Source organism: Mus caroli, unplaced genomic scaffold (assembly GCF_978045245.1).
Source record: "Mus caroli unplaced genomic scaffold, Mus_caroli_1 scaffold_2, whole genome shotgun sequence".
NCBI lineage: Eukaryota > Metazoa > Chordata > Mammalia > Rodentia > Muridae > Mus > Mus caroli.
The window spans coordinates 151,852,574-151,880,204 of record NW_028227257.1 but is presented as its reverse complement, the minus strand read 5'-3'; the positions used below and the strand labels follow the sequence as shown (position 1 = coordinate 151,880,204).

The 27,631-nt window shown below is 46.9% G+C and overlaps 1 protein-coding gene across 5 annotated transcripts; it reads left to right on the top strand.

Moving 5' to 3' along the window:
* On the top strand, positions 1-27,330 carry Ttf1 (transcription termination factor 1). 5 transcript variants are annotated; one of them, XR_015046557.1, is made up of 12 exons: positions 1-83; positions 4,318-5,607; positions 6,702-6,928; positions 9,643-9,828; positions 11,072-11,150; positions 13,490-13,620; positions 14,192-14,426; positions 18,959-19,048; positions 20,583-20,648; positions 23,360-23,445; positions 24,487-24,904; positions 25,992-27,330. XR_015046557.1 is itself a non-coding variant. In XM_029474254.2 (12 exons), the coding sequence occupies exons 1-12, from the start codon at positions 1-3 to the stop codon at positions 26,008-26,010; spliced, it is 2,670 nt and encodes an 889-aa protein (XP_029330114.2). In that variant the 3' UTR covers positions 26,011-27,328. The 5 variants fall into 5 exon arrangements, 3 of the variants coding, with proteins under 3 accessions (XP_029330114.2, XP_085691195.1, XP_021012516.1); XM_029474254.2 differs by lacking the exon at positions 24,487-24,904 and adding an exon at positions 24,271-24,448 and having other exon boundaries at positions 25,992-27,328; XM_021156857.3 differs by lacking the exons at positions 1-83; positions 24,487-24,904 and adding exons at positions 2,262-2,514; positions 24,271-24,448 and having other exon boundaries at positions 25,992-27,328.
* The last annotated feature ends 301 nt before the right edge of the window (positions 27,331-27,631 follow it).

The window sequence follows — 27,631 nt, the reverse complement described above, 5'->3', positions numbered from 1 at the left end:
ATGCGCAGCAGGCCGGAAGTCAGTACAGTATTTCCGCCTCACAACACTTCCGGGTTGGAAGACGAGTGCTACATTGTCGATGGGTAGGTTGGATGAGTTTTCCTTGAGTTTCTGCGCCCCGAGTGTGGCGGGCGGCTGCGCTGGTGCCTCGTTCCGAGTGAGGCTGCGGCCTGAGGCGGATGTGCCTGTTCCTCGCCGCCGGGGGCAGTGGGGGCCTGGGAGCCAGGCCGCGGCCCGCGGGTTCCTTCTAGTTTGTTCCTCCGGTCGCCGGTCCGGGACAGCAGGGTCAGTCAGACGCTAGGGTGGCGAGCGGAGGTTGCGCGGGGCCGGAAGTGGGGTTAGGGGGTTAGCCGCTTTTCCGCTCCGTAGTTGAAGCTGAGCGTTCTCGGGAAACTGCCGGGCTGTTTGGGAAGTTTGTGCGGAAGGGACGGTGGGACCCAGTTTGGAGTCCGTGACTGTACCCTGATAAAGTGGTTTTCGCACCGAGGCTAGTCATCGGGCTTAACGGCATCGCGAGGCCGTTAGGAAATCCGAACATTTCCCAAGACAGAGGATGCCAAGAAATGAACGGCATGGGCCAGACCTTGTTATGAGGACCTGAAGGCCCTGGAGTTCTGAAAGGATGTTGATTTTACACTAAGAATAACAGACAAAAGAGTTGAGGTTGAGGAGATGGCTTAGCAAGTAAAATACTTGCACAAACATGAGGACCGCAGTTTGAACTTTTAGCTTCTCCACTTACACCCTTTCTTCTGCGCATTTAGTGAGGATAAATAATTAAGCTCTTCTGCATAAATCCCTCCTGTTCCTCAAGATTGGGTAAGGGGGTGGAGAGATGGTTCAGCGGCTAAGAGCACTTGTTGCTTGTGTACAAGACTTGGGCCTGGTTCCCAGCATCCAGATCTATATAGTAGGTTACACCCATTTATGACTTAAGTTCTAGGGACCTCCACGAGCACCCAGCAGACAGTAGCTGCATTCATACACACAAAATATAATCCTTTTTTTTTCTTAATTACAAACGAGGTTCAGGAAAAGTGGTTGTAATTAATTGTTACCGAAGTGACCTCAGCCCTTGGCAAAAATCCATCTGGGGCCCAAAAAGAGCTCAACAGCTTTAAAAGACAAACAAAAGCCCCCAATAAAACAGTAACTAAATGTGTTGTCACAATAAAGATGTGGAGGAAAATAGGGAGCCGACTCCCTGGGAGGGCCAGGAACCAGGGGAGCTCTGGCGATGGTGCTCAGGGAAGAGACTGATGGATGGCTAGCATATCCATTTCAGTTTTACAGTTTGCTCCTACCCCATTTCAAGTGTTCAATAACTTCATCTGGCTAGTAGCTACCTTAGGGGACACCCGGGTCTAGAGAAACAGAACTTGTTCTGGTTCCAGCCGTGATTTTAATACAGCCCAACTGCCCACTTGTGGGTTTTCCTTCTGTTCTCAGCACAGGGACAGCCAAAGAGAAAGAGTTAATTCATGTCAAAAAATGAGAATTACTAAGAGCAGACCCAGACTAGGTTCTGGGGCCACAGTGATTATGTAAGACTGTCTTAGAGCCTTAGCCCTAGTTCACTCCTGCTGTGTCATACTTTGCAAAGTCTTTGAAAGGGTTCCCTGCGTCCCTAGGTACCACTTCCCAGCTGGGGGATATTTATGAGGGAGGAAGGTCTAAAACAGAGCTCTGGTACCCCATGGAAGGTGAAGGAACTGCCTTGTAGATTCAAGTGTTCTTTCATGGCCTCCTCCCTCCAAAACACAGTTCTTACAGCTGCTGTGCACTGCCCAGAATTGTTAGGACTTTCTATAGGAAAGGTACTTAGCATCTAGGTTGACTAAAGCCTCTGGTGGCGGGGGGGGGGGGGGGTGTTGATTGATTGATTCAGAGTCTGTTAGTAAAACAAACTACAGGTCAGAACATAAAGATAGTGAGAAGAAATCTGAAACACTGTTTTTGGCTGGGTATGGTGGTACACACCTTTAATCCCGTCTCCCAGGAGACAGAAGCAGTTAGATATCTGTGAGTATAAGGTCTGCCTAGTCTACAGAGGGACAGCCATGGTTACACAGAGAAATTTTGTCTGGGGTTTTGGGAGGAGTGCACTGTTTTGAACCACATAAGTATGTCACCTAGTCAAAGATATATTCTAAATATTTATTCTAAGTATTTGGACCCAGAAGCAACTCAGATTGAGGAGAGGAATATGAAATGTTTGTAGATAATCCTTTTTTTTTTTTTTTGGTTTTTAAGACAGTATTTCTCTGTGTAGCCTTGACTGCCCTGGAACTCACTATGTAGACCAGGCTGGCCTCGAACTCAGAAATCCGCCTGCCTCTGCCTCCACAAGTGCTGGGATTAAAGGTGTGCGCCACCACGCCCGGCTGATAATTCTTTATGTACTGGGGAGGAGGGTCTGAGAGGGATTCAGCATCCCACGATGGCCTCAGTCTTACTGTGTAGCTGAGAAGGATCCTCGTAGCTTCACTTCTCAGGAGTGGGAGCCAGTTACAGGTATGTACACTGTAGATTTATGGAGTTTTCTAGTTTTGCTGGTCACTAACAAGACACCTGTGCTGTCAGAGGCCAGGGACCCTGCCTGAGCTCTGGGGGATACGAAGTGATGTCAAGATGAGCCTTGCTTCACTCTAATGAAGGGCTGAGTCGGGGCTTCCAGGCAGTGGAAATGGAGCAGCACACACAAACTGCCTTCCTTTGTGGGATCTGAATGTGCCAGCAGAAGAGATAGATGTTGAATGACTGAGTAGCTAATTGCTAATTTTTAAGTTACAAGTGCTTCAAAAAAGCAGATAGCCACAGAGAACAAAGAGAGGAAGCTTTCCTTTGTAAATGGATACTGGTGTTCTTCTAGGATTTCATATGTAGTTTGATCAGATTCATTCCACTACTTCCCCAACTCCTAGATCTACCCCTACTCCCCTCCCTCTCCCCACAATTTCATGTCCTCTTTCTGTTTTACAAATAACCATCCAGTCAGGTTTGTGCTACCATATATTCTGAGTATGGAGCCAGCCTCTGGAGCCATGTCAACCTACCAGGGATCATACCTTAGAGAAAACTGACTCTCCCTTCCCCAGGAGCCTGTGTCATCTCAGTTAGGAGTGGGAGCTCATTAGCCCCTTTCCCAGCACATTTGAATATTGACTGCCTTGATCTCGTGCAGGCAGCTACATACAGCTGCTGTAAGTTATGAACACAGCGGCCCTATCATGTCCAGAAGACATGTTTGCTCCAGTTCCCTCCGGCACCGGTTCTTAAGCTCTTTCCCCTTCTGAGGTGGTCACTGAGCCTTGGAGGGTGGATCTGGTTGGTCTGTCTGAGGCTAAACACTCCTCTGACACTTGTTCTCTGGCCTTTGACTGGTTGTGAGTTTCTGCATCAATCAACTGCTGTCCACTGCACAAAGAAGCTTGTGTGGCATGGTCTGTAGCTGCCCTGGTCTGTGGTCAGGAGGACAAGTGTAGATACAGTGGTTCTGCCTGGTTAGCACAGCAGCAGTGGTAGCTTCACCCTGGGGCTGGGAGCTCTCTGACCACAGGCTCTGGTCCAGAGTCGCAGTACCAAGCATATTTCCTCCTATGGCGCAGGCCTTAAATCCACCCGGAAAGTAGTTGGCTGCCCTTGAGGGAGTTACGCCACTGTTACATCCATTGGCACAGTTTTAGTCCACAGGGCTTGCAGCTGAGTAAGACTGGTTTGTCCACCCAGCACCCCACATAGCACCCTCTGATATATGAAAGCTAGCCAGTAGAGAGTGAGCTTTCTTAAAGAAGGAACCTTCCCACCAGGTGTTGTGATGCATGCCGGCAACCCTGGAACTCAGGAGTCTGAGATGGAAGGATTGTACCCAGGGCGGGTGCCAACCTGGGCTCTAGAGCAGGACTTTTCTCAGTAAACAAAGCAGAGCAGTCTTCTACCTAAACTCACAGGCAGGCAAGAGAGCCCCAACAGCAACAGAGATGTTAGGGAGAGCTAGGAAAGGACTAGGCAGGTTGGGAGAACCACAGCAAGTGCACATCACAGAAGATGAGTCTGTAAGTGGCACCTGGCCCTAGGCTCTGCAGGGCAGTGTTATTTCTTGTGAACTTGGGAGGGGTGTGTATGTGTCGCACGCACCTATGTGTCTATCATAAAGGCAATGGGTCTAGGCAAAGTGGATCTCACTGAACTTCCTGTGTATTTATGTTCATGACTCCAGGTTTGTCATTTGTCATACATTTGTGTTTGACTGTGCTGTTACCCCTGTCCCCACACTTAACGTTTAAAATGCCAAAATTTTGTCACATTTTCCTAAAGGAACAGGATGAAAGGGGGCACAAGAAAATTTAAGACCCACACTGAAACTTTGTACAAGAAAAAGAAATGGTCTTCTGTGTCTGAAAAAAGACCTCAGAAATGTCCCTCTCAATGCTTGGAGAGCAAGCAGCCTCAGGTATCTGTGTTGGGGAAGAGGAAGAGGGAGTCCCAGACACCAGCCCAGGAGAACTTAGAGAGTGAGTGGCCTCAAAAGGCCAAGAGGAAGAAGAGAAGGAGGGAGTCCCAGACACCCGCCCAGGAGAACTTAGAGAGTGAGTGGCCTCAAAAGGCCAAGAAGAAGAAGAGAAGGGAGGAACCCCAGACACCAGCCCAAGAGAATTTGGAGAGTGAGCAGCCTCCAGTGTCCTTGCTGGGGAAGAGAAGGAGGGAATCCCAGACACCAGCCCAGGAGAACTCGGAGAGTGAGCAACCTCGGAAAGCCAAGAGAAGGAAGAAGAAAAAGAAAGAGTCCCAGCAGCCAACTTCCTCCCTTCTGAAAAATCCAGAAACCTTTCGTAAAGCTAAAAAAACCACTTCTGCCCACAGAAAGAAAAAGAATAGTGTTCTGGAGGTGGATATGGAAACTGGGATCATCCTTGTAGATAAAGAAAACATGGAGAACCTGCTAGAGACTTCTAGAAAGGATGTGGATATTGTTTATGTTGATATGAGCAAGGGACAAAGGTCAGCAAAAGTGTGTGAAACAGAAGAGCTGCCCACTGCTAAGCCACAGGAACATGGCTGTCGAGAGCTGCTTGGTGACGTCAGGAGCAGAAAGAAACAGAAGCACCCCCAGAAAGTTGCACCCTGGGATGTTGTTCAGGGGAGCCAGCCTGAGAGTATCTCCCTGTCCCCATCAGAGCCCTTGTCTTCTGAAGATTTAGAAGGCAAAAGCAAAGAAGCAGCAGTGTTTTGCAAAACGAAGTCTAAAAAAAAAGTGCTCAGGAACCAGGAATTGGAGCCCGTCCCTGACAGTCTTGATAACTCGGAGACCATCTCTGAGAGACTTGATAGCACACACCACGAAGGAGTTGTTGGGGCTGGAGAAGAATGTGAGAGCACCAAAGAATCCCACAGTATCAAAAAAAAGTCCAAGAAAAAGAAGCACAAGTCTGTTGCTCTTGCCACATCTAGTGACAGTGCCTCAGTGCCAGACAGCAAGGCTAAGAGTGCCCTGGTGGACTCCCCAGAAGGCAGTGGTTCTGTGAGGGAAGAGGACATGGACCACAGGCCAGCAGAGGCAGAAGCCCAGGCTTGTTCCACTGAGAAGCACAGGGAAGCGATGCAGAGGTAAAGTGGGAATGGGGTGTGTCTTCTGTGTGCGTATGAGATGACAGAAACCTTAAGACTTGTGACATTTAATTGAGCAGATAGCTGAATGTTTTCATATGTAAATGAAGATAGTTTATTTAGATTTTCACTGAGATTTATTCTACCTAATTCTATAAGTTTGCACCATTTGAAGACTTCCCAGTCCCCATGGCTTGTCTAAGAGTGTGTGTGGACATAAGGGCCATGTACCTTACACTGGGGATTCTGCTGAGCAACAGCAGCTTGGCTCCTGCACAAGGAATGTAGCTATGGTTACGTCTCCTGCTGTATCAGTCTATTGCCCCACTTGCAGATCCTGAACCCGGGTCAGATTTTTCTCTTCTTACTTTTCTTACTTTTTATTCAGTAATCTTTTGTGTTTGTTTGGTAGTTCTGGCTTTGAATAGTTTTACATGACTGCTAAATATTAAGTGTCACGTGGGATGGTATTGATACCACGTATGAGCCATTCATACTGTCCTCTCACTGGGACATTGTCAGTACATCGATCATGAGGCAGAAATACGCTAGGGCTGTATTTCCTTGAGCCACAGGTCTGACTTGCTAACAAGTGGACTAGAGGATGTAGTTTCCAGCCTGACAGACTCAACTGGTGTTGTGCCTGAACATGTCAAGTAGGCAGATTCTGCCATCTGCTGGAGTACTGGGAAAAGCATTTGGGAAAACCGAGAGAGAAATGAGGCCAGGGCAGCAGGAATAGCCACAGCTGGGTATACCCTGAACACCAGCCAACCAGTTAGGAGCTGTAGGGTATTCTACAGCTCAACTCACTGTAAGGGCGGGGCATCTCTGTAGAGATCAAAAGGGCTTTATTTACTAGAACCAAGGGTGAGAATTAGCACATAAACTAGCACTGACTGGTAGGATCAATCCAGTTATCTCTGTCCACACGCCCATCTAAGCTAATCGGGATGCATAAAGAATTTGAAAATTATTGAATGAATGGCTGCCTCCCAGGTGCAGTTTAACTTTAGTACTTTTCTAGATTGAGACTCGTTCAGGGAGAGTTAAAAGGTGGAGATAACTTGCTGGTAATCCAGTTTCCCCCTTAGGTTAGAACCTACCCATGAAGAAGAAAGCAATTTGGAATCAGCTAGCAATTCTGCAACAAGACACATATCTGAGGACAGGAGAGATTCTGATGACTCGGATGTTGATTTGGGCTCTGCAGTGAGGCAGCTGCGAGAGTTCATTCCTGACATACAGGAAAGGGCGGCCACCACCATCAGACGAATGTATCGGGATGACCTAGGGCGCTTCAAAGAATTTAAGGCACAAGGTAAGCTTGCCAGTGTACTGCTTTTGAGTGACTTGAACTGATGGAGAAGCATTCTTTAAAAAGATCTTAAAGCCGGACAGTGGTGGCACACACCTTTAATCCCAGCACTTGGGAGGCAGAGGCAGGTGGATTTCTGAGTTTGAGGCCAGCCTGGTCTAAGAAGTGAGTTCCAGGACAGCCAAACAGCCAGGGCTACATGAGAAACCCTGTCTCGAAAATAAATAAATAAATAAATAAATAAATAAATAAAATAAAATAAAATAAAATAAAATTAAAAAAAAAAGGTCTTAAAGCTGGGTAGTGGAGGCACACGCCTTTAATCCCAGCACTTGGAAGGCAGAGAAGTAGGTAGATCTCTATAAGTTTGAGGTGAGCCTGGTCTACCAATCGAGTTCCAGGACAGCCAAGGCAACACACAGAAACCCTGTCTTGGGAAAAAAAAAAAAAAAGATCTCAGAAGCTATAGCTCTGAGACCATGCGTCACACTGAGCAGTACTTACTTAGCAATTGCTGCCCGAGGAATGTTCAAAATCACCTTTCAAAAATGTTTCCTCATTGCGTGTATTTATAGTGCAGGATAGTGTACTGTGGAAGTGCTCTTTCACACTAATAAGCACTGTGTGTTGAGTGAGGGGGCTCTGAGTCTGGGAGACAAAGCATTGAACAGGTTAAGCAATACACCCCAAGAACCTCACACAGACACAGTTACAGAGCAGTGTCGTGAGGGCCCCTTTGCCGAAACCCCTCATGTTGAATCATGAGGTAGAACAGGCTGAGCTCAAACTCTTAATCCTCCTTCCTTGGCTTCCCAAGTGCTGGAATTAGCGATTGTGCAGCGCCATGCCTCGCTCCAAATATAAATTACTGGGTTGCTTATTTAATTTTGTGGTATGTATATATGTATGCATGCATGCATTGTTTTGACCTGGAGTTAGCCACGAACCAACTACTCAGACAACGGTCTTGAATATGATGGAGGTGTATTGAACACTTTCTGATTGATCAATCAGGGCCACAAGAAGAAAACCTAATTGTGATACCTGTCTGTCCTCAGGGAAGACTTTTTATATGAAAACTCAGGTTCAAAGGTGTGAAGGCAAGCAGTGAAGTAGTACATTTATGGCTAACTAGACAAGGTATGATTAGCTAGCCTTTTTTTTTTTTTTTTGGTTTGTTTTTTGAGACAGGGTTTCTCTATAGCCCTGGCTATCTTGGAACTCATTCTGTAGTGAGGCTCCAGGCTGGCCTCGAACTCAGAAATCCGCCTGCCTCTGCCTCCCAAGTGCTGGGATTAAAGGCTTGCGCCACCACCACCCGGCTGATTAGCTAACCTTTAAACTGACTGGTCCTGCGTAAGGTATGAGGAGTGGTGGATAGGTGGTGAACAGGGGGATTTTAGAACATTGAGATAACAGAGTACAAGTAATTCAACCATAACTTTTTGGCTTATTAATAACATTCTTCAGTGTTAGTTAAAATAATAAGTATGGACTTAACTTCACCTGTGAGTAACATGGAGCCTAAATACAGTATGGCTATAGTTATGTTAGCAGGAGCCTCTACATGTATAATAACCCTAAAAGCAGGGCTGAGGGTAAAGCACTTGACGAGCATGCAGCCAGCGCTCGGTGTCACTCCTAGAATCCACAGAAACTGAGTGTGCTGATGCATGTCTAATCCCGGCACTCAGGCAGTGAAATCCGAAGTCAGAGTTGAGGCCCATCCTTAGCTACATAGGGAGTTTGCAGCCAGCCTGAGCTCCATGAAACTCTGTCTCAACCAAACCAAACACCTAAAACCCGACAGGTAAACTCCTGAGTCTCCAAGTCTGCTGAAAGAAAGAACTAGGTTTCACACAGTTGATGCTTAATGATTGCATAGAGAACAGGAGTTCAATGTAAACTGTATTGTGTTCTGTTGATTGATAGAAAGTGTGTGTTATTTCAGCAGGCTCATGCTAGCCCCTGTGAACACCACTCTCGGGGAGTTTAGTGGCGTGGAGGTAGAGTGAAGCTTCTTTTAGATTCTTCTAAAATGCCCAGTGCTTGTTAATATAACTATCTTAAAGATACTGAAAAAGCAAACAAGTCTCTGTGGAAGAGGCTGTCTGGGAAGGCTTGGAGAGGAAAGATATGGTTTACACTTGAACTGAGGATGGGGACTGGGGAGCCCCTCTGTGCCAAAGATACCAGTGGGCTGCTCCTGCCCAGTGGGCTGCTCCTGCCCAGTGGGCTGCTCCTGCCCAGTGGGCTGCTCCTGCCCAGTGGGCTGCTCCCAGCTGGTCCGAATGCAGTAGGTTTCCTTCGGGGCCCTGGGAGATGCTCAGTCAGTAAAGTGCTTGTTGCACAAACATGACCTGAGTTTTGTTCCAGAAGCCATGTAACAAAGCTGGGCCTGGTGGCATGTGCCTTTAACCCTAACACTGGGGAGGCAGAGACCAGAAGATCCTTGGGGCTTGCTGGCCCGCCAACCTGGCAAACTTGGTCAATAGGAGAGCCTGTCTCCAAAAACGATTGATGATCCTGTAGTCTCTATACATACATGTTTACACACACACTCTCTCTCTCTCCCTCTCTCTCTCTCTCTCTCTCTCTCTCTCTCTCACCCAGAGAAAGGGAGAGGGAGGGAGAGAGAGAGGCAGAAAGAGAGATGAGTGTAGTGAGTTTGCTTCAGTATTGACAGTCTGTTCTTTATTTCCTCACTCCAACTCTAGGTGTGGCTATTAGATTTGGCAAATTTTCTGCTAAAGAAAATAAACAAATAGAAAAAAATGTGCAAGATTTCCTATCCCTGACTGGAATTGAGAGTGCAGACAAGCTGCTGTACACTGACAGATACCCAGAGGAAAAGACTCAGATCACCAACCTAAAACGGAAGCATGCCTTCAGACTGCACATTGGTGAGTGGGGGAGGAGACCCAGGCCGCCCTCAGCCTTCCCACAGCTGCCTGCAGCCCCATGGTGAGGAAGCTCTTCCTCTGCATCCCATGGATGTCCCTGTCTCTCGAGTAGTCCTTCAGTGGATTTTGTGAAAACTGATTTTCTATCCTGTCCATTTGGCAGTAATTATGCCTTCAGTTTCTTTACCTGGCTGTCATTCCTTCCATGCATTCTGATCTTCCAAATGAAGTGCTTTGAGCCAAATCCCTGCTTGACGGGTTGCTGCTGAGAGAGTTAGGAGCTCAGTGAGCCTCCCACCAATGACCCCATGCCCAGAAGTGTATGGAAGTACAAATTGTATACAGCAGAGAGAAGAGAGGAGGAGGTGGGTCATGAAGGAGGCAGGGAAAGGAGTTAAGAGTGAATATGATCAAGATACACTGCATAAGATTTATTGATTTATTATGTACACAGTGTACCACCTGCATGTATTCCTGTAGGCAGAAAAGGGCACCAGATTACATTACAGATGGTTGTGAGCCGCCATGTGGTTGCTGGGAATTGAACTCAGGACCTCTGGAAGAGATGACAGTGTTCTTAACTTCTGGGCCATGTCTCCAGTCCCCCAAAATATTTTATTTTATTTTTATTGTTTTCATCTTTTTGAAGGGTTTCTCTGTGTATTGGGCTATCGTGGAATTTGCTTTGCAGACCAGGCTGGCCTCGAACTCAGAGATCCACCTGCATCTACCTCCCAAGAGCTGGGATCAAAGGTGTGCACCACCAAGTCTGGCAAAAGATGTATTTTTAGAAAAGATCAATAAGTGGTAACAGATCCCTCATGAAAGAACCACTTTTGAACTAGAAGATGGTAATCTCACAAGTGTTTTCAGTGTACACAGGGAGGCAGGGGCAGGAGAAGGCTCTCTGGAGAGAGGGAGGGAGGGAGGCTTGACTGGGAGATGATGAGCTTGGCTGGTCTCAATGAGCTTGGTGCCTCTCAGATGATGTTGAAGTGGCAATCCGGTGAGTGGATCTGCAAACCCAGCGTGCACTGCTCCTCAAGGCAGTGTTAACTGTGTATCTGTTCTGACAGTGCAGGCACATGAAGCCCCAGCATGCCTCTATGTCCAACATGCCTCTGCACACTGCTGCACATAACTTAATCATGTCACGGAGGGCTCCATTAGGTTCCTTTGGTGTTTGTGACCGTCTCACGTTGGCCACATGCCACCTCTCTTACTGTCTTCCACCTCTCTGCAGGGAAGGGCATCGCTCGGCCCTGGAAGCTCGTGTACTACCGTGCAAAGAAGATCTTTGATGTGAATAACTACAAAGGCAGGTAAGAGAATCTCAGTGCTGGCATCATAAGTGGTCCTGATGGCGAGAAGCAAAGCCACAAGTGACAGCTGAGGGTCCCAAAGGGTTTTGCATTGAAACCTGGTTAGAAATCATTAGGTTTACACCTCTAAGATTAATTTTCACTCCCAGTTCTTTAATAAGCCTTGTGGAATTGTCTGTCTCCTGTGTCCTCTGTATCTTTGTACCTGGGCTTCAGCACTGGGCATCTCCTGCCCCTCTTCCTGTGGCTCTGCATGCTCTGCTCTCCGCTGTACAATGAGCTTCCAGCACCATGGTGCTCCCTTCTGCCTTGTGCTTCACACTCTCCTTCCCCAAATGAAGTCCCCAGTTTTCATCTATGTCCAACATTCTGAATTATTATTATTATTAGTTGTTGTTTGTTTGTTTGTTTGTTTGTTTGTTTGTTTTTTTCGAGACAGGGTTTCTCTGTGTAGCCCTGGCTGTCCTGGAACTCCCTTTGTAGACCAAGCTGGCCTCGAACTCAGAAATCTGCCTGCCTCTACCTCCCAAGTGCTGGGATTAAAGGCGTGCACCACCACTGCCTGGCTCTGAATTATTTTTAAAATTACATTTTAATGTGTATTTATTTTTCGGGCATGCTTTTTAAGTGAGTCAGGGATCTGAACTGAGGCACTCAAGCCAACCTAGCAAACATCACACTACTGTGCCATCTCCCAGCCCTGTTCCCTCCCTTTCTCCCACCACCACTGCCCACTGTAGCCTTATGCTCCCAACCATAGTTCTTTCCTTTTTAATCTAAAAAAACTTATTCTCTATATGTGTGTGTGCATCTAACTATATGTATGTGTACCACACATACACAGGAGCCTGCAGAGGTCAGAAGAGGCATAAGATCGCCTAGAACTGGGGTTTTAGGCTGTTTGTTGTGAGCCATCATGCGGGTGCTGAGACCTGAACCTGGGACCTCTGCAAGAGTAGTAAGTGTAGCTGGGTATGATGATACATACCTTTAATCCCAGTAAGTGGGAGGCAGAAGCAGAATGATCTCTGTGAGTTGGAGGCCAGCCTGCTCTACATAGCAAGTTTCAGGACAACCAGGCCTACATAGAGAGACCTTATCCCAAAAAAACAACCAGAAAAGAGTAGTGAGTGCTTTTAACCACTATCTATTCAGCGGTCACCTACAGTCCATGTCTTTAGATTGTGAGTCTGTCCTTTTTCTGCTGAGCCATCTGTCCGGCCCATTGCCTGCAATGTCTAATAATGAAGAGGAGTGTGTCTGTGGTTTCCATAGTCCCCATTTGTGAGTGTACTTTCTGCAGACACAGGAGCACTGCTGTGCTAGAGAAGGTCATCACCAGAGGTTATCACTGTTCTTCCAGACCTTTGTTTGATCGTTGTCCCCACTACGACCCTGGGTTATGATTTAGAAATCTAAGGTTATGACAATAGCTATTTTTTTGCTTCAGCATTTATGGTGTTTAATCTCAAAATCTTTTTTTAGTAACTTATCCCACTTTGATATTTAGTAGAATTAATTCAGGCACATATTTGAGTTAAGAACAAACTGGCCAGACCTTTTCCTTGGGCCTTGCCTCCCGGAGCTATGCCATCTACTATACAGCCAAGTGTAATTAGGCTGTATTGCCATACGTGTGAGAGTCAGTGCTGTGCTGGGTTTAGAACATACAGCACGAACAGCCTTCAACACTGACTGACCCCTGGAAGTAGTGTGCCATGCACTTAGGTGGCACCCAGGCCTGGTATTTGCCAGGACATGTCAAGTCATGGAGTCACATCCCCAGCTCCAAGGAAGTTGGTTCTCAACACTGATTATATGAATACTAAGTGAAGGAACTCTTCCATGTGGGGAGTGATACATGGCTGGGTAGCTTACGTGATGTTGGTTAACAGCAGACAGCACTGGTCTAGAGGAAGTAGCGTAATAGGTCCATAGATGCCAACTGCAGACCTAGAGCAGTGCAGGAAGAGATGCTCAGCGGAGGGAGCACTCAGCTATGTGAGCAGTGCAGCGTTCCCTGCAGGGTATCATCCAGGTAGCAGTACCTGTGGGTGGAGACAGCCATGTGCAAGTCACCGCAGAGGCTGTGGTATAAGAACGGGCCTAGATGGTTTGATGTGGCCTATGAGAGACTGGGTAGACCTTGGCTCTTCCAGCCGTGACTGGTGGCATAATCACCACTGAAATGCATAGACAGGCAGTGAGGGGCTCCAGCCATGGGTGGGGGGGCATGGCTTCCAGTCAGTGCTGCCTTTAGCTCTTCCAAGGTTCTGCCACAGGATGCCGTTCCTAGTCTTGGATTTCATGAAACCTAGCAATCATTTTCCTTCTCTCAGGTACAATGAAGAAGATACTAAGAAGCTGAAGGCATACCATTCCCTCCATGGAAACGACTGGAAAAAGATTGGGGCCATGGTGGCCCGAAGCAGCCTCTCGGTCGCCCTCAAGTTCTCTCAGATTGGTGGTAGTAAGTGGCCTCTCTGTGAAATAAGCCCATGACTGAGCCAGTGTGCAGAGGCCTCTGTGGTCCACTCTTAGTGTGTGCTCCTTTTAAAGACCCTCTCTATGCCTGTTCCTTTGACTTCTCTGTGTGCACTAACCATGCCTCAGTTCATACCCTGCTGCATGAACTGCTGCGCATGCTGGTCCTTCCAGAAGTTGGCCAGGAGGGAATCTGGGGGAGTGAGATGTATGGCCACTTTGCCCCAGAATGTTGGGCCTTAAACTGGGTAGAGTGGAATACACCTTTAATCCCAGCACTTGGGAGACAGAGGCAAGCAGATCTCTGTGAATTTAAGGCCAGTCTGGCCTACATAGTGAATTCCAGGATGGCCAGGGCTACATAGAGGGACCCTCTCTCAAAAAAAAAAAAAAAAAAAAAAACAAGCCAAAAAAAGTTGTCAGTTATTTTCAGTTTGTGTGATTGAGCTATTCCCATGGTTTTCTGGAAAGCACCTGATTTATCATCTCTTTTTTAATGTGCCTGGAAGCAAATAGATGAGCAGCTATGACACCAGGTCATCCTTTTATGCCTGCAGCTAGAAACCAAGGTGCTTGGAGTAAGGCAGAAACCCAGAGACTAATCAAGGCTGTGGAGGACGTGATCCTAAAGAAGATGTCTCCCCAGGAGTTAAGAGAACTGGATTCTAAACTCCAGGAAGACCCTGAGGGTCGCCTGTCAATTGTCCGGGAAAAACTCTACAAGGGCATATCATGGGTGGAGGTGGAAGCTAGAGTGGAGACCCGGAACTGGATGCAGTGCAAAAGTAAGTGGTAAGTGTGAGGCTTCCTGTGTACACTGCAGTAGGGCTCTCATTTGTATGGCCTGGGCAAGAAGTGCAGTATCAGGAACACTCCAGCACCCCCTGCACCTCCTTCTCCTATGTGCCTTGATTGACAGTGTGCCGGTGTGCAGTAGCCTCTGTGCTCGGGTTTATTTCTTCCTCCTTTGGAACTTAAAGACTGGCTTGGTGGTGCACACCTGTGAATCCAGTATGCAAGAGGTTGAGGCAAGAGGATCTCAAGTTCAGGACCAGCCTGAGTTGTAGACTAGCTGGATGTGTGACTCTTGACTACATCTTTCTACAGCTTAAGGTTGGCAGGTAGAAATTTTTTTTTTTTAAATTAAAACAGCTTCTCCATACCCCATAGTGTGCTGAATAGCAACCCAGAAGTTAAAGTCTGCAAGACTGAAGCAAATGACAGAAATTGAGAAAGAAACCCAAGGACATTAGTGCCTTGTGTCTGTACAGTTGTAGATCAGCAGCTGCTCTGGGCTCCACTGCAACGCAGTAGTTGTAGTCACACTCTGAGCTAGGTAGGCAGTCTCTGTTCCTCTCTCTGCATATTCCTTACCTGCTCTCACTTTCCAGAGTCCTGGAGGGTTGAGCCTGCACGTCCAGCTACAGCTTGACTGAAGAACTGGTTCCTCGTGGTCTGGCCCACACTGTCCACAACACTCGATGATCTCACTGACCAAGCCAGCTCAGTCAGCCAACAGGTTTTCCAGGGAGGGATCGAGGATTAACAAGAAAGAAATAGACAACATTGTTGCATGACCCCAGCCACTTCTGAGGCTGAAGGGGCTTATTTTTTCTCAGTCTGATTTTATACCACTTTAAGTACATGCAAAATGTTATCAGTTCTGGGACAAGGAACAAGCAAGGCAATAAACAAAATCCCGCAAACACTATTTCTAGGACCTACTCAGGATGACCAAGACAAAAGGAATGCCCTGCGCGACTCATCTGAGGCACTTAGAGCTTTGCATTAACTCCTGTAAATATTCTTTTTTTTTTTTTTTTTTTTGGTTTTTTCGAGACAGGGTTTCTCTGTATGTATAGCCCTGGCTGTCCTGGAACTCACTTTGTAGACCAGGCTGGCCTTGAACTCAGAAATCCGCCTGCCTCTGCCTCCCGAGTGCTGGGATTAAAGGTGTGCGCCACCACGCCCGGCTCCTGTAAATATTCTTAATCTGAGCTATTTCCTGAGTCCCGCCCAAAGTCTTAACTCATGTAAATATTCTTTTTTTTTTTTTTTTTTTTTTGGTTTTTCGAGACAGGGTTTCTCTGTGTAGCCCTGGCTGTCCTGGCACTCACTTTGTAGACCAGGCTGGCCTCGAACTCAGAAATCCGCCTGCCTCTGCCTCCCGAGTGCTGGGATTAAAGGCGTGCGCCACCACGCCCGGCTCATGTAAATATTCTTAATCTGAACTATTTCCTGAGTCCCGCCCTAAGTCCCATTCCCACCTAGCTTTTTTTTTTTTTTTTTTTGCCCTGGCCCAATTCAAATTCCCACCAAGTTTCTAGAAGTGGCCCCAAAAGCTCTCCACACCTTCCAAATGAGGGTAAAATCCATTACAGTAAATACTTTACATTAAAAGTAGACCTTGAGCCGGGCGTGGTGGCGCACGCCTTTAATCCCAGCACTTGGGAGGCAGAGGCAGGCGGATTTCTGAGTTCGAGGCCAGCCTGGTCTACAAAGTGAGTGCCAGGACAGCCAGGGCTACACAGAGAAACCCTGTCTCAGAAAAACAAAACAAAAAAAGTAGGCCATGCATCACGCAACTTTCAACTCTGCTTGGGATATTTGGGTGCTTTGTTTGGGTTTTGTTCAGGGGCTCAGACCCAGGATCAAACACAAGCTGCATAAGCACCCCAGCACTAAGCCAAGCCCCCAGTCCAGTGTGTGTTTATCAGAAGCTCCAGAGAACAGCTAGCGTTGGAAGTGTGTAAAGTGTGCAGGAACTGCAACCCTTTCTTCTCGTATTTTAGGGTGAAGAGGGGAGTAGACTGGGCCTCGGCTGGAGGCTGATGGGTCAGTGTTGGAAGGGGAATGATGGAGGGCTGACTGTGCTGCTGCAGAACCAACATGAGACGGGCAGGGTGTGTTCAGTATGAAGAGAGAAAAGGGCACCTCAGCCCCCAAAATAAGCTCAGGCCCAGCCTCAAACTAGAGCTTGGGAAGAGCAGTGTAGATCAGCTGTGTGTGTGTGTGTGTGTTATGCATGGCAGAGGGCCTCTTAAGGGATCAAGGCCAAAACCGACCCACAGAGGAAGACATTGATTGAAAACCAGAAGGCAAGGAGGGGAGAGGGAAGGAGAGGGAAAGTGTGTCGGTGGAAGAAATGATCTGTCAGGCTGCTGCTGAGCTGTGCTCTTTGAGAGCACTCCTGACAGTCAGGGCTCACTGGGACACAGACTGGCAACCCAAACTCCAGCCCCAAGCTGCAGGCTCCAGGAGTCAGCATGTGAGTTCTCAGCAAACTTGACATTGGTGTTCAAAAGCTAGCAATGGGAGCAAGAAAGCCACCTGTTTTGTTATTTGTTTGTTTTTAGATCTATTATTTGTATGTTTGAGTGCTTTGCCTGCATATATGTCTGTGTACCACATGCATGCTTGGTGCCCTCTAAGGGCATAAGAGGGCACTGGAGTTCCTAAAACTAAAGTTACAGTTGTTTAATTGCAGGCTTTTCCACCTGTGCCCCAGTTCTAAAATAAGAGCTCTGAGACGTAATTATATACAACTAGATGTTGAGGCCATAAGCTTGGGCTTCTTCCCCAACTAACTCGTAACTTAGTTAACCTGCTTAGTCTATTCTATGAGTGCCACATGGCTGGTTACCTCTCCTCAGTTTTCCTAAGCATTTGGGGTAAATCTCCTCCCACCTGACTCTGTCCCAGAGTTCCTCTTTCCCTACTGGAACTCCCACCTCCTATTTCCTGCCTCAGCTCATTGACCAATCAGCTTTTTATTGACAGGTAATGCTTTCATACAGTACACAAGAGATTCTCTCCACACAGTTGTGAGCCACCATACTAGTACTGAGAATTGAACCCAAATTCTCTAGAACAGCCAATGAATGCTCTTACCTGCCAAGCCATCTCTTTATCCCCAATAGCCATTTATAAACAATCACAAGAGCATTTGCATAGTGTCTTTCAGTGCCTATAAATAAATAGGCTTATTCCATTTCTCTCAAAAATTCCATTTCCTTTATGGGGCTAAAGAGATGTCCTAGTGGGTAAAGCATAAGGACCTGAGTTCAGATCTCCAGCACCCATGTAAAATAAAGGCCAGGTGTCTGTAGCCCCAACACTAGGGGTGGGATGGGAGGTGGAGGCAGATCCCTGGAGTTCTTTGATTTTCCCTGACTCAACAGTGAGTTCCAGGTTCAGTGAGCAACCCTGTGTCAAACAATAAGGTAAAGAGCAGTAGAGAAGGACAGCTGGTGCTCACCTCTGGCTCCACATCCTTGAGCACACACACTCACGCAGCTTTTCCCAAAGCAGAGAAATCCAACCCCTCTGATCAAGACGTTGTCAGGTCCTAGATTGTCACCTAATGGATACTGCTTAACAGGAAAGTCATGGACTCTGTGGGAAGAATAACGAACAGTTCCAGGGTTACACGTTGGCTCTGTTACTAGCAGACATATTACGCTCACACCTGGCCCACTAACTCCACAAACCCTGTGTGTTTTAACTCAAGTAGGGACAGCAGTGTCCCTCCTGGTGCAGTCTTCCAGCGCACATGCCCACTTCTGTAAAAGCTTCACTTCCTGCAACACCAGCAGTTCAGAATGTTCTCACTAGTCCACAATTAATTGGGTCTAAAACAGTCTTATTTCCACTAATACGATATCACAAAGTACAGCCAGTGAGTCAGCAGAGGAGCTGAAGAGAAAACATGGAGGCGAGAAGGACAGGCATGAGGGGAATGTGTGTAACTTACACTTGATGCAAACAAAGTCCATTGTACATGGAAGCCAGCATGCTGAAGGTTTTAAGCTGCATCATGAAAATAGTATTGATAGGTATACTGTGCTTTTCAGCTGAAACATTCCACTTTTATAGAGCTAGTAATGATTTTTCATCAATCTTCATGAGTAAAACCAAAAATTGTCATTTATCACTTTGAAAAACAATTTCCCTTACACAAATTTCATACCACAAAATAGACTTTCTCATGCCCATTATCCATATTCAAAAGTGATGACCACTTTATCCATTTATTTATTCCTGCCCAGTGAATGAGAGCAATATATGTGATAAAAATATAGGAAAGTTGTACTTTTTTAGATATTTATTTTATGTATATGGGTACACTGTTGTCTTCAGACACAGCAAAAGAGGGCATCAGATTCCATTATAGATGGTTGTGAGACACAATGTAGTTGCTGGTAACCTGAACTCAGGTCCTCTGGAAGAGTAATCGGTGCTCTTAACTGCTGAGCCACCTCTCCAGCCCAGAAAGTTGTACTTTTAAAACTAAAATTAAACAATGCTTTTCTTTCTCTTAATAGGACAGAGATTCTTACCAAAAGGATGACCCATGGTGGGTTCGTGTATCGTGGGGTCAATGCTCTACAGGCCAAAATCACCCTTATTGAAAGGTACCAAAATAGGGATGGGTGCTTGTGAACCCTTATTTGTTAATCCAGAGACGAGGGTGCTGTTGCTTGCACCCATCGTCCACATGTGTCACAATGGGTGTGTGACCTGCTTTTGAGAGCCTCTGTTGACCAACTCTGAATGAGACTGAGAAAGAGAAGTTACTTGTCGCCTAATGTTTTTGGGAGTATGGGGGACAGACAGTGCATGGCAGCCATACTGTGTACTCAGTCAGAGGCTTGTTGCTAAATAGTCACCCCTTAGCGCTTTCTGAACTCTGGCTGGCTATTTCAACTCAGCTGTTCTAGCCCAAATTCTTTTCCACATTGACTGATTCAGACAGGCTTTTCTCTTGGCTTCTGACTGAATTACTCTGCTTGGCCTCATAGTAACACTAGCAATCAGTTCTAATTTTTCTGGCTCCTTCTCATTCTCTGGATCATTCTGTCTTTACCTGCAAACTGTCTCTAAAACTGTCCCTATAAAACTACCACCTCCTTCTCTTCCTCTCACCCCTTCCTCCCCTCCTCTGTTGCTCTCTTAAGTTGCCTCTCTTTCCTCTCTCTTTTCATGAGAGTTGGGCAGATCCTATCTTATTCTGTCAAATCTTTTTCTGATTCATCATTTTGTCTGCCCCTCAGTTAGATCTCACTTTCAAACATGGCTGCTTCCCTCTACATCTAACTTCATTGTTTGGGATTAAAGGTGTGTACTAAGGACACACCTTCTGTATCCCAGCCAGAGGGATTGAAGGTGTGTCATTCCAGCTGTATCACACAGACCCAGAAGGTCTTTGGATGGGATCCCTTGCCGGAGCAGCCATGTTGCTGGATTAAAATTCCTCTGCACTGCAGTACAATGACACTGTTGGTGTGACTTGTATGGTTTTGTCCTGAGTTCCCTGTCTATTCGGAGTCCTCATCACAGTGTCCCAGGGGAAATGGAGGATGAGACTCATTGTAACAGCTGAGAGTGACAGACCTAGGCTCAGGATGCTGGAGGATCAGCGAGAGCAGCAGAGGCTCTTGGTTGTGGCCATCCTGTCTAGCTTCTAGTCCCAGAACTCTGCCATGCTTCCTGTGTTGCACTGACTGGCTGTCCCCCACTCTTCCTTCTGCAGGAGAGACAGATGAGCAGATCTGAGGAGATAGCTCAGGTTAGACAGGACTGAGATCCTGGGTCTCATAGACTGGTAATCATCATGACAAATGAGTTCTGGTAGAATGGGACTGATGTCACCCCCCTCTGTGCACTGAGGGCCGCTCTGTGTGAGCAGTGCACATACAATGCTAGTAGTGGCTTGAGGAGTAGGCATGAGCACAGTGTACTATACCTGGGGAGCTGTGTTGAATAGAGAGGTGGCTCTTCAGCCTATCTATCTCCATAAATAGTTCTCTGACCTTGGACTAACCTTGGCTGGGATGGACAGTGTAGTTGAGGGACTGGCATGGGGTCAATGCCCTTGGCTTTGAGGTCTTGGTATTCTCTGAACCTATGGAGGTGGATTTCACTCGACATTTTTACTTTTTCTTACAGGTTGTATGAACTAAATGTGAATGATGCTAATGAAATAGACTGGGAAGATCTTGCTAGCGCCATAGGGTAAGCCCACTCATTGAACAGTAAGCTTATTCAATGATGAGAGGTTTCAAAATACTTTGTCTTTATGGTGTGTACCTGTATACAAGTATGTGTGTGCATGTGTGTTCAGTGCATACAGGGAGGTCTCAGCTTACAGGTTCTGTGGCAGCAGGCACCGAGAGATAACTTGCAGTATGTGGCTCCCTATCATACCTCACCAGGCCTAAAACATGGCGTGTGTGCAGTTGTGTACAAGTGCAGGAAAGTGCCTGGAGAGGGATCTCAGTCTATAGGGTTTGCCTCGGGAGCATAAGGATCTGAGTGCAGTCTCATCGTGAATCAGAGCTGACAGGGACAGGGTGGCGGCACATGCAGCCCCAGTGCTGGAAGGGTGGGCACAGATCCAAAGACACACACACACACAAGCTCCAGACTGTCTCAAAAGATTACAGAGACACGGTAGAGAATATGTCAACCTCTGTCCTCCGCACACAATACCTCCTCATGCTGTGTCATCTCTGCACCTTGTGCTTCACTTTGCTTTGTTTTCTCTGTGCAGGATCTCGCTATGTAGCCCAGGTTGGCCTCAAACTCACCATCTTTCTGCCTTTAACTTCAAAAACTTGGGAACTTTTTAGGGCTAGCAGTTCACATCCAGAAGCAGTGGAATGGTGTTGCTGATTGACAAGTGTTCCACAGTCCCTGGGATTCTCACCTGCAACACTGAAGGAAGTCAGGGCAGGAATTGGAGGCAGGAACAATGCAGAGGCCAGGAACACTGCTTGCTTAACCTGCCTCCTTATAGCACTCAGGTTCTGCCACATTCAAAAACCTGCTCCACATAGTCCAGTTTGGTGGGGGCATTTCTCAGTTGAGGTTCCCTCTTTGAAAATGTTTTTGGTTTGTGTCAGACATAAAAGTAGCCAGCACAGTTTGACTTTTTTTGTTGTTTTTGTTTTTTGTTTTTGTTTTTTATTTTATTTTTTTTAAGATTTATTTATTTTTATTATATATAAGTACACTGTAGCTATCTTCAGACACTCCAGAAGAGGGAGTCAGATCTCATTATAGATGGTTGTGAGCCACCATGTAGTTGCTGGGATTTGAACTTTGGACCTTCAGAAGAGCAGTCGGGTGCTCTTACCCACTGAGCCATCTCACCAGCCCTGTTTTTGTTTTTTAAATAGAAAATAGGTTACATTGTGCAGAATAAGAGAGGAATGAAAAGGAACAGTGTGAGTAGCCCTCTGACCACAGGAAACCAGCCAGAGAGTTTTCTGGTCCCTTCCCAGAGCATTTGTGCAAGAGGCTACAGACCCTGGAACATGTCCAACCATCAGAACTCACGGTGGCCCTGGAATCACGTCTGACCATCCGGGCTCACTCTGGCCCTGCACTTTTCTCCTCCACCTGCAGGGTCTCCAGGGACTGCCTTTCAGAGGGCAGCTTTGAGGGCCAGTCTTTTTATAATGGTTCCTGTTTTCATTCTCTCCTCACTCTCTCTCCCTCTCCTACCCTCTTACTGCTCTGGCTGGCCTGACCTCCCTCCTCCCCCGCCGCCCTTCTCTTTGTTATTCTTCTGTTGCTCTGTGAGTTTGTTTTTCAGCTTCTCTAATAAGCTCTGCTTTTTCCTAAGCACTGCTTTCTTTATCAGCAACACCTAGAAGTTTTTAACCTTTTATCAGAAGTTTAGACAGATAAAGAAACAGATGAACTATACCCTCCTCAGAAACTGGTCATGTCTGACCAGGTAACTCAGCTTTGTCTGTCTCTTCTGCTTGTTTTCTTTTCTTAGTAAATTATATCTGCTTTATAGCCTTGCTACCCTGTAGTATTTGAAAAGTCTCTGAGTAATTCCATTTGAAAATCAGTAATACTCTTTCTAGAAATACATTAATAGAGTCCAACTCTCAGTGTACTTGGAGTGAGTTATGTGCCGAATAACCCACTGTGCTGGCATGCCCATGATTGGAGAGGGGCTGAGCATGTGGCTCGGCGGCCTAGCATACACAGAGCCCTGGGTCCTTCCCCCAGCACCACATAGACTCAGGTGCCAACATCCATGGGTAAAGGCAGTTGTCAGTGCTCTGAGTTGCTCAGGACAATCAAAGTAGGAGGGTCAAGCCTGAATATAACCCTGCTCTGAGGCAGTAGGGAGGTCCAGCCTCGATGAACTGAACCTTGAACAGCCAAGCAGAGCATATTTATTGATTGGTACACAAAAGTTGTTTTTTGGGTAAAACAAGTTTCTCATACCAAAGCCCCTAATCTAATCTTTGTGTTTCATGAAGGAACACAGCAGCAGGCCCTGCAACTTTAATCCTCATTGCTTGCTGTCTGCAGTACCCAGTAATGCAAGACACTCCAGGTGTGCCAGGACTGTCTTGTGACGAAAGTCATGCACAGCTGTGAAGCTCCTTCAGAAATACAACTCTGTAGATAACAGAAAAGAATCTCTGTTTTCCTCAAAGATTTCTTCAAAGTCAAAGTATTTCTAGAAAACAATTCTTTATTCTGATGTCTACTCTAGATCCAGTGAAAAACAGCCATTTCATTCTAACATTTCCCCTAGATACAGCAATTTACTTAACTAGGATTGCATTATAGGCAGGAGGATCTAGAGTCATCCCTGGCTGGATAGAACGTCCCCGGCCTGCGTATGTGAGCTCCCATCACAAAAAGAACTGACAGTGTACTCATTGATGTTTTTTTCTTACCTTTCCTTTCTAAAGGGATGTCCCTCCACCTTTTGTTCAGGCAAAATTTTATAAGCTGAAAGCTGCCTGCGTTCCCTTTTGGCAGAAAAAGACTTTTCCAGGTCAGTATACGAATCCTTGTTTAGTTAAGAGTCTAGTGTTGTCCCAGTGTGGTGATCCCAGCAATACAGAGGCAGAGGCATTGGGATCTCTGGGAGTTTGAAGCCAGCCTCTACTATATGGCGTTACCTAAGCCAAATGAGAACCTGTCTCCAGTCTCCACCCCTTCAGGCTGAGCCCAGGGCTCTGACAGGTTCTCAGGGCAGTGTGCTATGCTCTGCTGCCTCATAAAGGTGGTGTTCCTGGAGCCACAGGCAGGGGCTCTGTCCTGAAGAGTGTCCTGAAGCACTGTTGTATACTATGCAGACACCACCACCTAGCTCACCTCCTCCTCGAGCCCATGACTAGTGCCTCAGTGTCCTTATTGCACAGGTCGATTAGAGGGAGCTGGGGAATTGTATCAGTGAAGTGTTTAGTATGCAACTGTGTGTGCACATGTGAAGCTGGGCGGTAGCAGTGCACACCTATGATCCCAGTTCTGGAGAGACAAAGACAAGACTCTAGCCGAGTCTAAAGGACTGTCCGGTCTAGAGAAGTGAGGCAGAGAACAATTGAGGAAGCACTGACATCAGCCTCTGGCCTCCACACGGATGTGGGCTTGTGAGTACATGTGTGTACACAGAGACATGTACATCGGAGAGTCACCTGTGCTGCTGCTGATGATGATGATGAAAGAATAATGTCTGCCTTGTGGGTTTTTTTCAAAGAATGTGTAAGTGACTGTGCACTAGATAAATTGGATCTTCCATGTGCTAAAAGGTGTGGTTCATTATTGTTAAGGTCCTGCAACCTTTGACCTTAATTAGAGGCTTATACCTTTTCTGTAGAAATCATTGACTACTTATATAAGAACAGTCTGCCTTTGCTGAAGGAAAAGTTAGACAAGAAAATGAAGAAAAAAGACGGCCAGATCCAAACACCCGCAGCTCCCAAACAAGACTTCCTGTTCCAAGACATCTTCCATTGCGATGATGACAGTGATGAAGGGAGCCCAGAGGAGCCCAGGTGAGTACAGGTCGCTGACTCCCATCTTGTTCCATTAGGTTATGTGCACGTGTGACAGTCTGCGTCTCTTCACAATAGTGCCTAAGTAGCTCACCTCAGAATGAGAAGGGGTCGTCGCTTTGGCTTTTCTTTCTGCGGCTCCAGTCCATGCCTTGGTGCTGTTGCTCTGTGCCTGGAGGTAGCACACATGACAGCAAATCCTTTACCTCATAACCAGGAAGCAAAAGAGAACAAAGGAATCCCACAATCCTTTCAAGGCTCACCTCCATTGGCTGAAGAATTTCAATGAGCAACCACCATCTTACACTGACGCTGCCCAGGGGACCTGGCCTTTAATGTGTAAGCCTTCGGGGAGTGGTCCAGATCTGATCACGCAGGAGGATCTTCAGTCCTGATGGCTGTTAAAAATGGTGTGATGGGCAGATTTCTGAGTTCGAGGCCAGCCTGATCTACAGAGTGAGTTCCAGGACAACCAGGGCTACACAGAAAAACCCTGTCTTGGGGGGAAAAAAAATAGTGTGATGGCAGGTGGATCTCTGAGTTGGAGGCCAGCCTGGTCTACACAATGAGTTCCAGGATAGCCTGGACTACAGAGAGAGTTCCAGGACAGCTGGGACTACATAGAGAAACCCTTTCTCAAAAAAGCAAATAACAAACAAAATAATGTAATGGAGCTAGGTGGTGCCTCACACCTTACTCCAGCGCTCAGAAGGCAGAGGTGAGCGGATCTCTGAGTTGGAGGACAGCCTGGTCTACACAGTGAGTTCCAGGATAGCCTGGACTACAGAGAGAGTTCCAGGACAGCCTGGGCTGCACAGAACCCCTTGTTTCAAACAAACAAGCAGATGATGTGCTGGGCAGGTGAGCATGAAACACATTGGGGGCTAGAGAGAAGACCGTGCCCGTGCGGTGCCTGCTCACGGTGGCATCAGATCCCAGCACTCACATGAAGAGCTGGGCCTGGCCATGGTGCTGCGTGCGTGCTCTCCACATGTGGGCTGAGGAACAGGAGGATCTTCAGGGCTAGGTGACCAAACTTCAGCAAGTAAGCAAAGGAAATGACCCGAAAAGCTGAGGAACACCACCAGAAATTGTCCTCTGGACTCCACATGAGCATACACACACACATCTTTAAAAGTGTTAGTTTCGGGGGCTGGCGAGATGGCTCAGTGGGTAAGAGCACCCGACTGCTCTTCCGAAGGTCCAGAGTTCAAATCCCAGCAACCACATGGTGGCTCACAACCATCCGTACTGAGATCTGACTCCCTCTTCTGGTGCATCTGAAGACAGCTACAGTGTACTTACATATAATAAATAAATAAATCTAAAAAAAAAAAAATAAAAAAAAATAAAAGTGTTAGTTTCATGTTGATGCTGCTGTGCTTGTGAGCTGACTGAATACTCTACCATTGTATTGAAGCAGTTACACTGCTGGTTTCATTGAGCCAGTGCAGCCACCAGTCCTAGGTGCATCAGAGAACACTACACCCAGTAAAATGAGAAAGCTGCCTCCCCTGACGGCTGTCACTGTGCTCTCTTCCAGCGCCTCTGATGTGCAGTGACTGGATCGCCTCTTTCTCAAACTGCTCTCTGTTCCCTTGGACCTGTGTTGTGCATTGGCCATAGATCCCGCTTGCATGTGATACCTCTCCTGTGCTGGGCACCGAGTCACACGGTGTTCTGCTGGAGCATTGGTAGTCTGCATCGGAGCCCAACTGGTAGTCTTGAAGAGTCTGTCAGCTGGACACAGCCCCACTGGATTCTCAGGACTGGGTGAAAGGGGTGCTCTTTGGTCAATCAGGAGAGTTAACCCAACTGTAGGGGCTTCAGAGAAGAGAACTTAGGGTTTGGGTAAGAAGAAGTATTTCACGAGATCTGTGCATGGCAGTGCACACTATGCACTATGGAGATAGGTGGGGGAGTGGGAAGTGGGGTCACAAGATTGAGGCCAACCTGGGCTACGTAGTTCCTCCAGCATACACACACGCAATGGGATACTGGAGCATCCTCCCAAAGGAGAAGTGCATTGCCCAGAGAGCAGGAGAGTACTGCAGAGAAGCTCTAGCTCTGCAGACCCCAATTTCCCTGTGTTCCTTCTAGCTGTTCCCATACTCGGGCTGTCTGTCGTTGCCCTGCAGAGAAATGTGTCCATGTGTGACACTTAGCAGAACACTGCTGCAAGGGAGTCTGGGACACCCAAATGTTAAGTCGTTCAGACTTCTGCCCCATTTGTGCTGGGGAGACAGAAGGGAAAGTGAGGCTAATGAAACCGTCCATATACTGCTGACTCCGTTGGTGCCACTCAGCAATCTTCTGTCTCCAGAGAACTCTCAGACGTAATTTCTGTGGCACTATTAGAAGGTGGGCTAGAAGGAGCTTCTGCTTGCCATGTACTTAGAACTTCCCCAGATGTGCAGATAATGGAGTAGTCAGGTGGAATGCACTAATGCACCCAGCTTTCACGTGGGGCAGGAGGAGCGGGAGGTCAAAGTGATCCTTACAAATAGCAGGCTCTAGGCCAGCCTGGCCTATAGATGACTCTGGCTCTAACAAACACACAAATAAAACATTATATGAATGATGGTATTTTAGTACATGGTTCTCTACCCAGCCCCTCTGTCCCTCAGGCATTCTATACTCTGTGCTGACAGGACTAAATTGCTCCTACAAAAATAATAGTACTAATGTATAAGCCAATTCTATATTTGTGATAGAAGAAAAAAATGAATATTCTTTAACAGGAAGTATGGTCCTAGAATGGGATATCATATGGCAAATTACAGTGATAACAATAGATCTGGTTGACATGACATATTTTTGTGAAGTATTTCAAAAGAGTATATATTTTCTCAGTTTTATAAAAATGAAAAATAAAAGAAATTGTTTGTTTATACAAATGTGTGTGAAATGACTTGAAGAAGATAATGACTCATTATACATTTGACAGATTAGAATCCAGAGACCCAGAGCACCATGAGAGTCTCAGGGAGCTCCCAAAACTGGGTGACGTGGACCAGGGCCGCAGCTCTTCCATCCCCATCCCTGGGGTGGCCTTCTGGGCTGGCTTTCTGGGGTTTCTTTGAGGCTTTCTTGCCCACACAGGATGCCCCCACTGCTGTGCCCTTGGCTGCCATTCCTCAGGTTCACATGAGAGTTCATACCAGGCAGAGCTGTTAGCATGGC

Bases quoted from the DNA above. Each gene is read 5' to 3' on its own strand.
- Ttf1 (XM_029474254.2), top strand. From the start codon at position 1: ATGCGCAGCAGGCCGGAAGTCAGTACAGTATTTCCGCCTCACAACACT. The intron at 19,049-20,582 runs GTACCAAAATAG...TTTTTCTTACAG, and splicing joins AAAATCACCCTTATTGAAAG to GTTGTATGAACTAAATGTGA. The intron at 20,649-23,359 runs GTAAGCCCACTC...TCCTTTCTAAAG, and splicing joins GATCTTGCTAGCGCCATAGG to GGATGTCCCTCCACCTTTTG.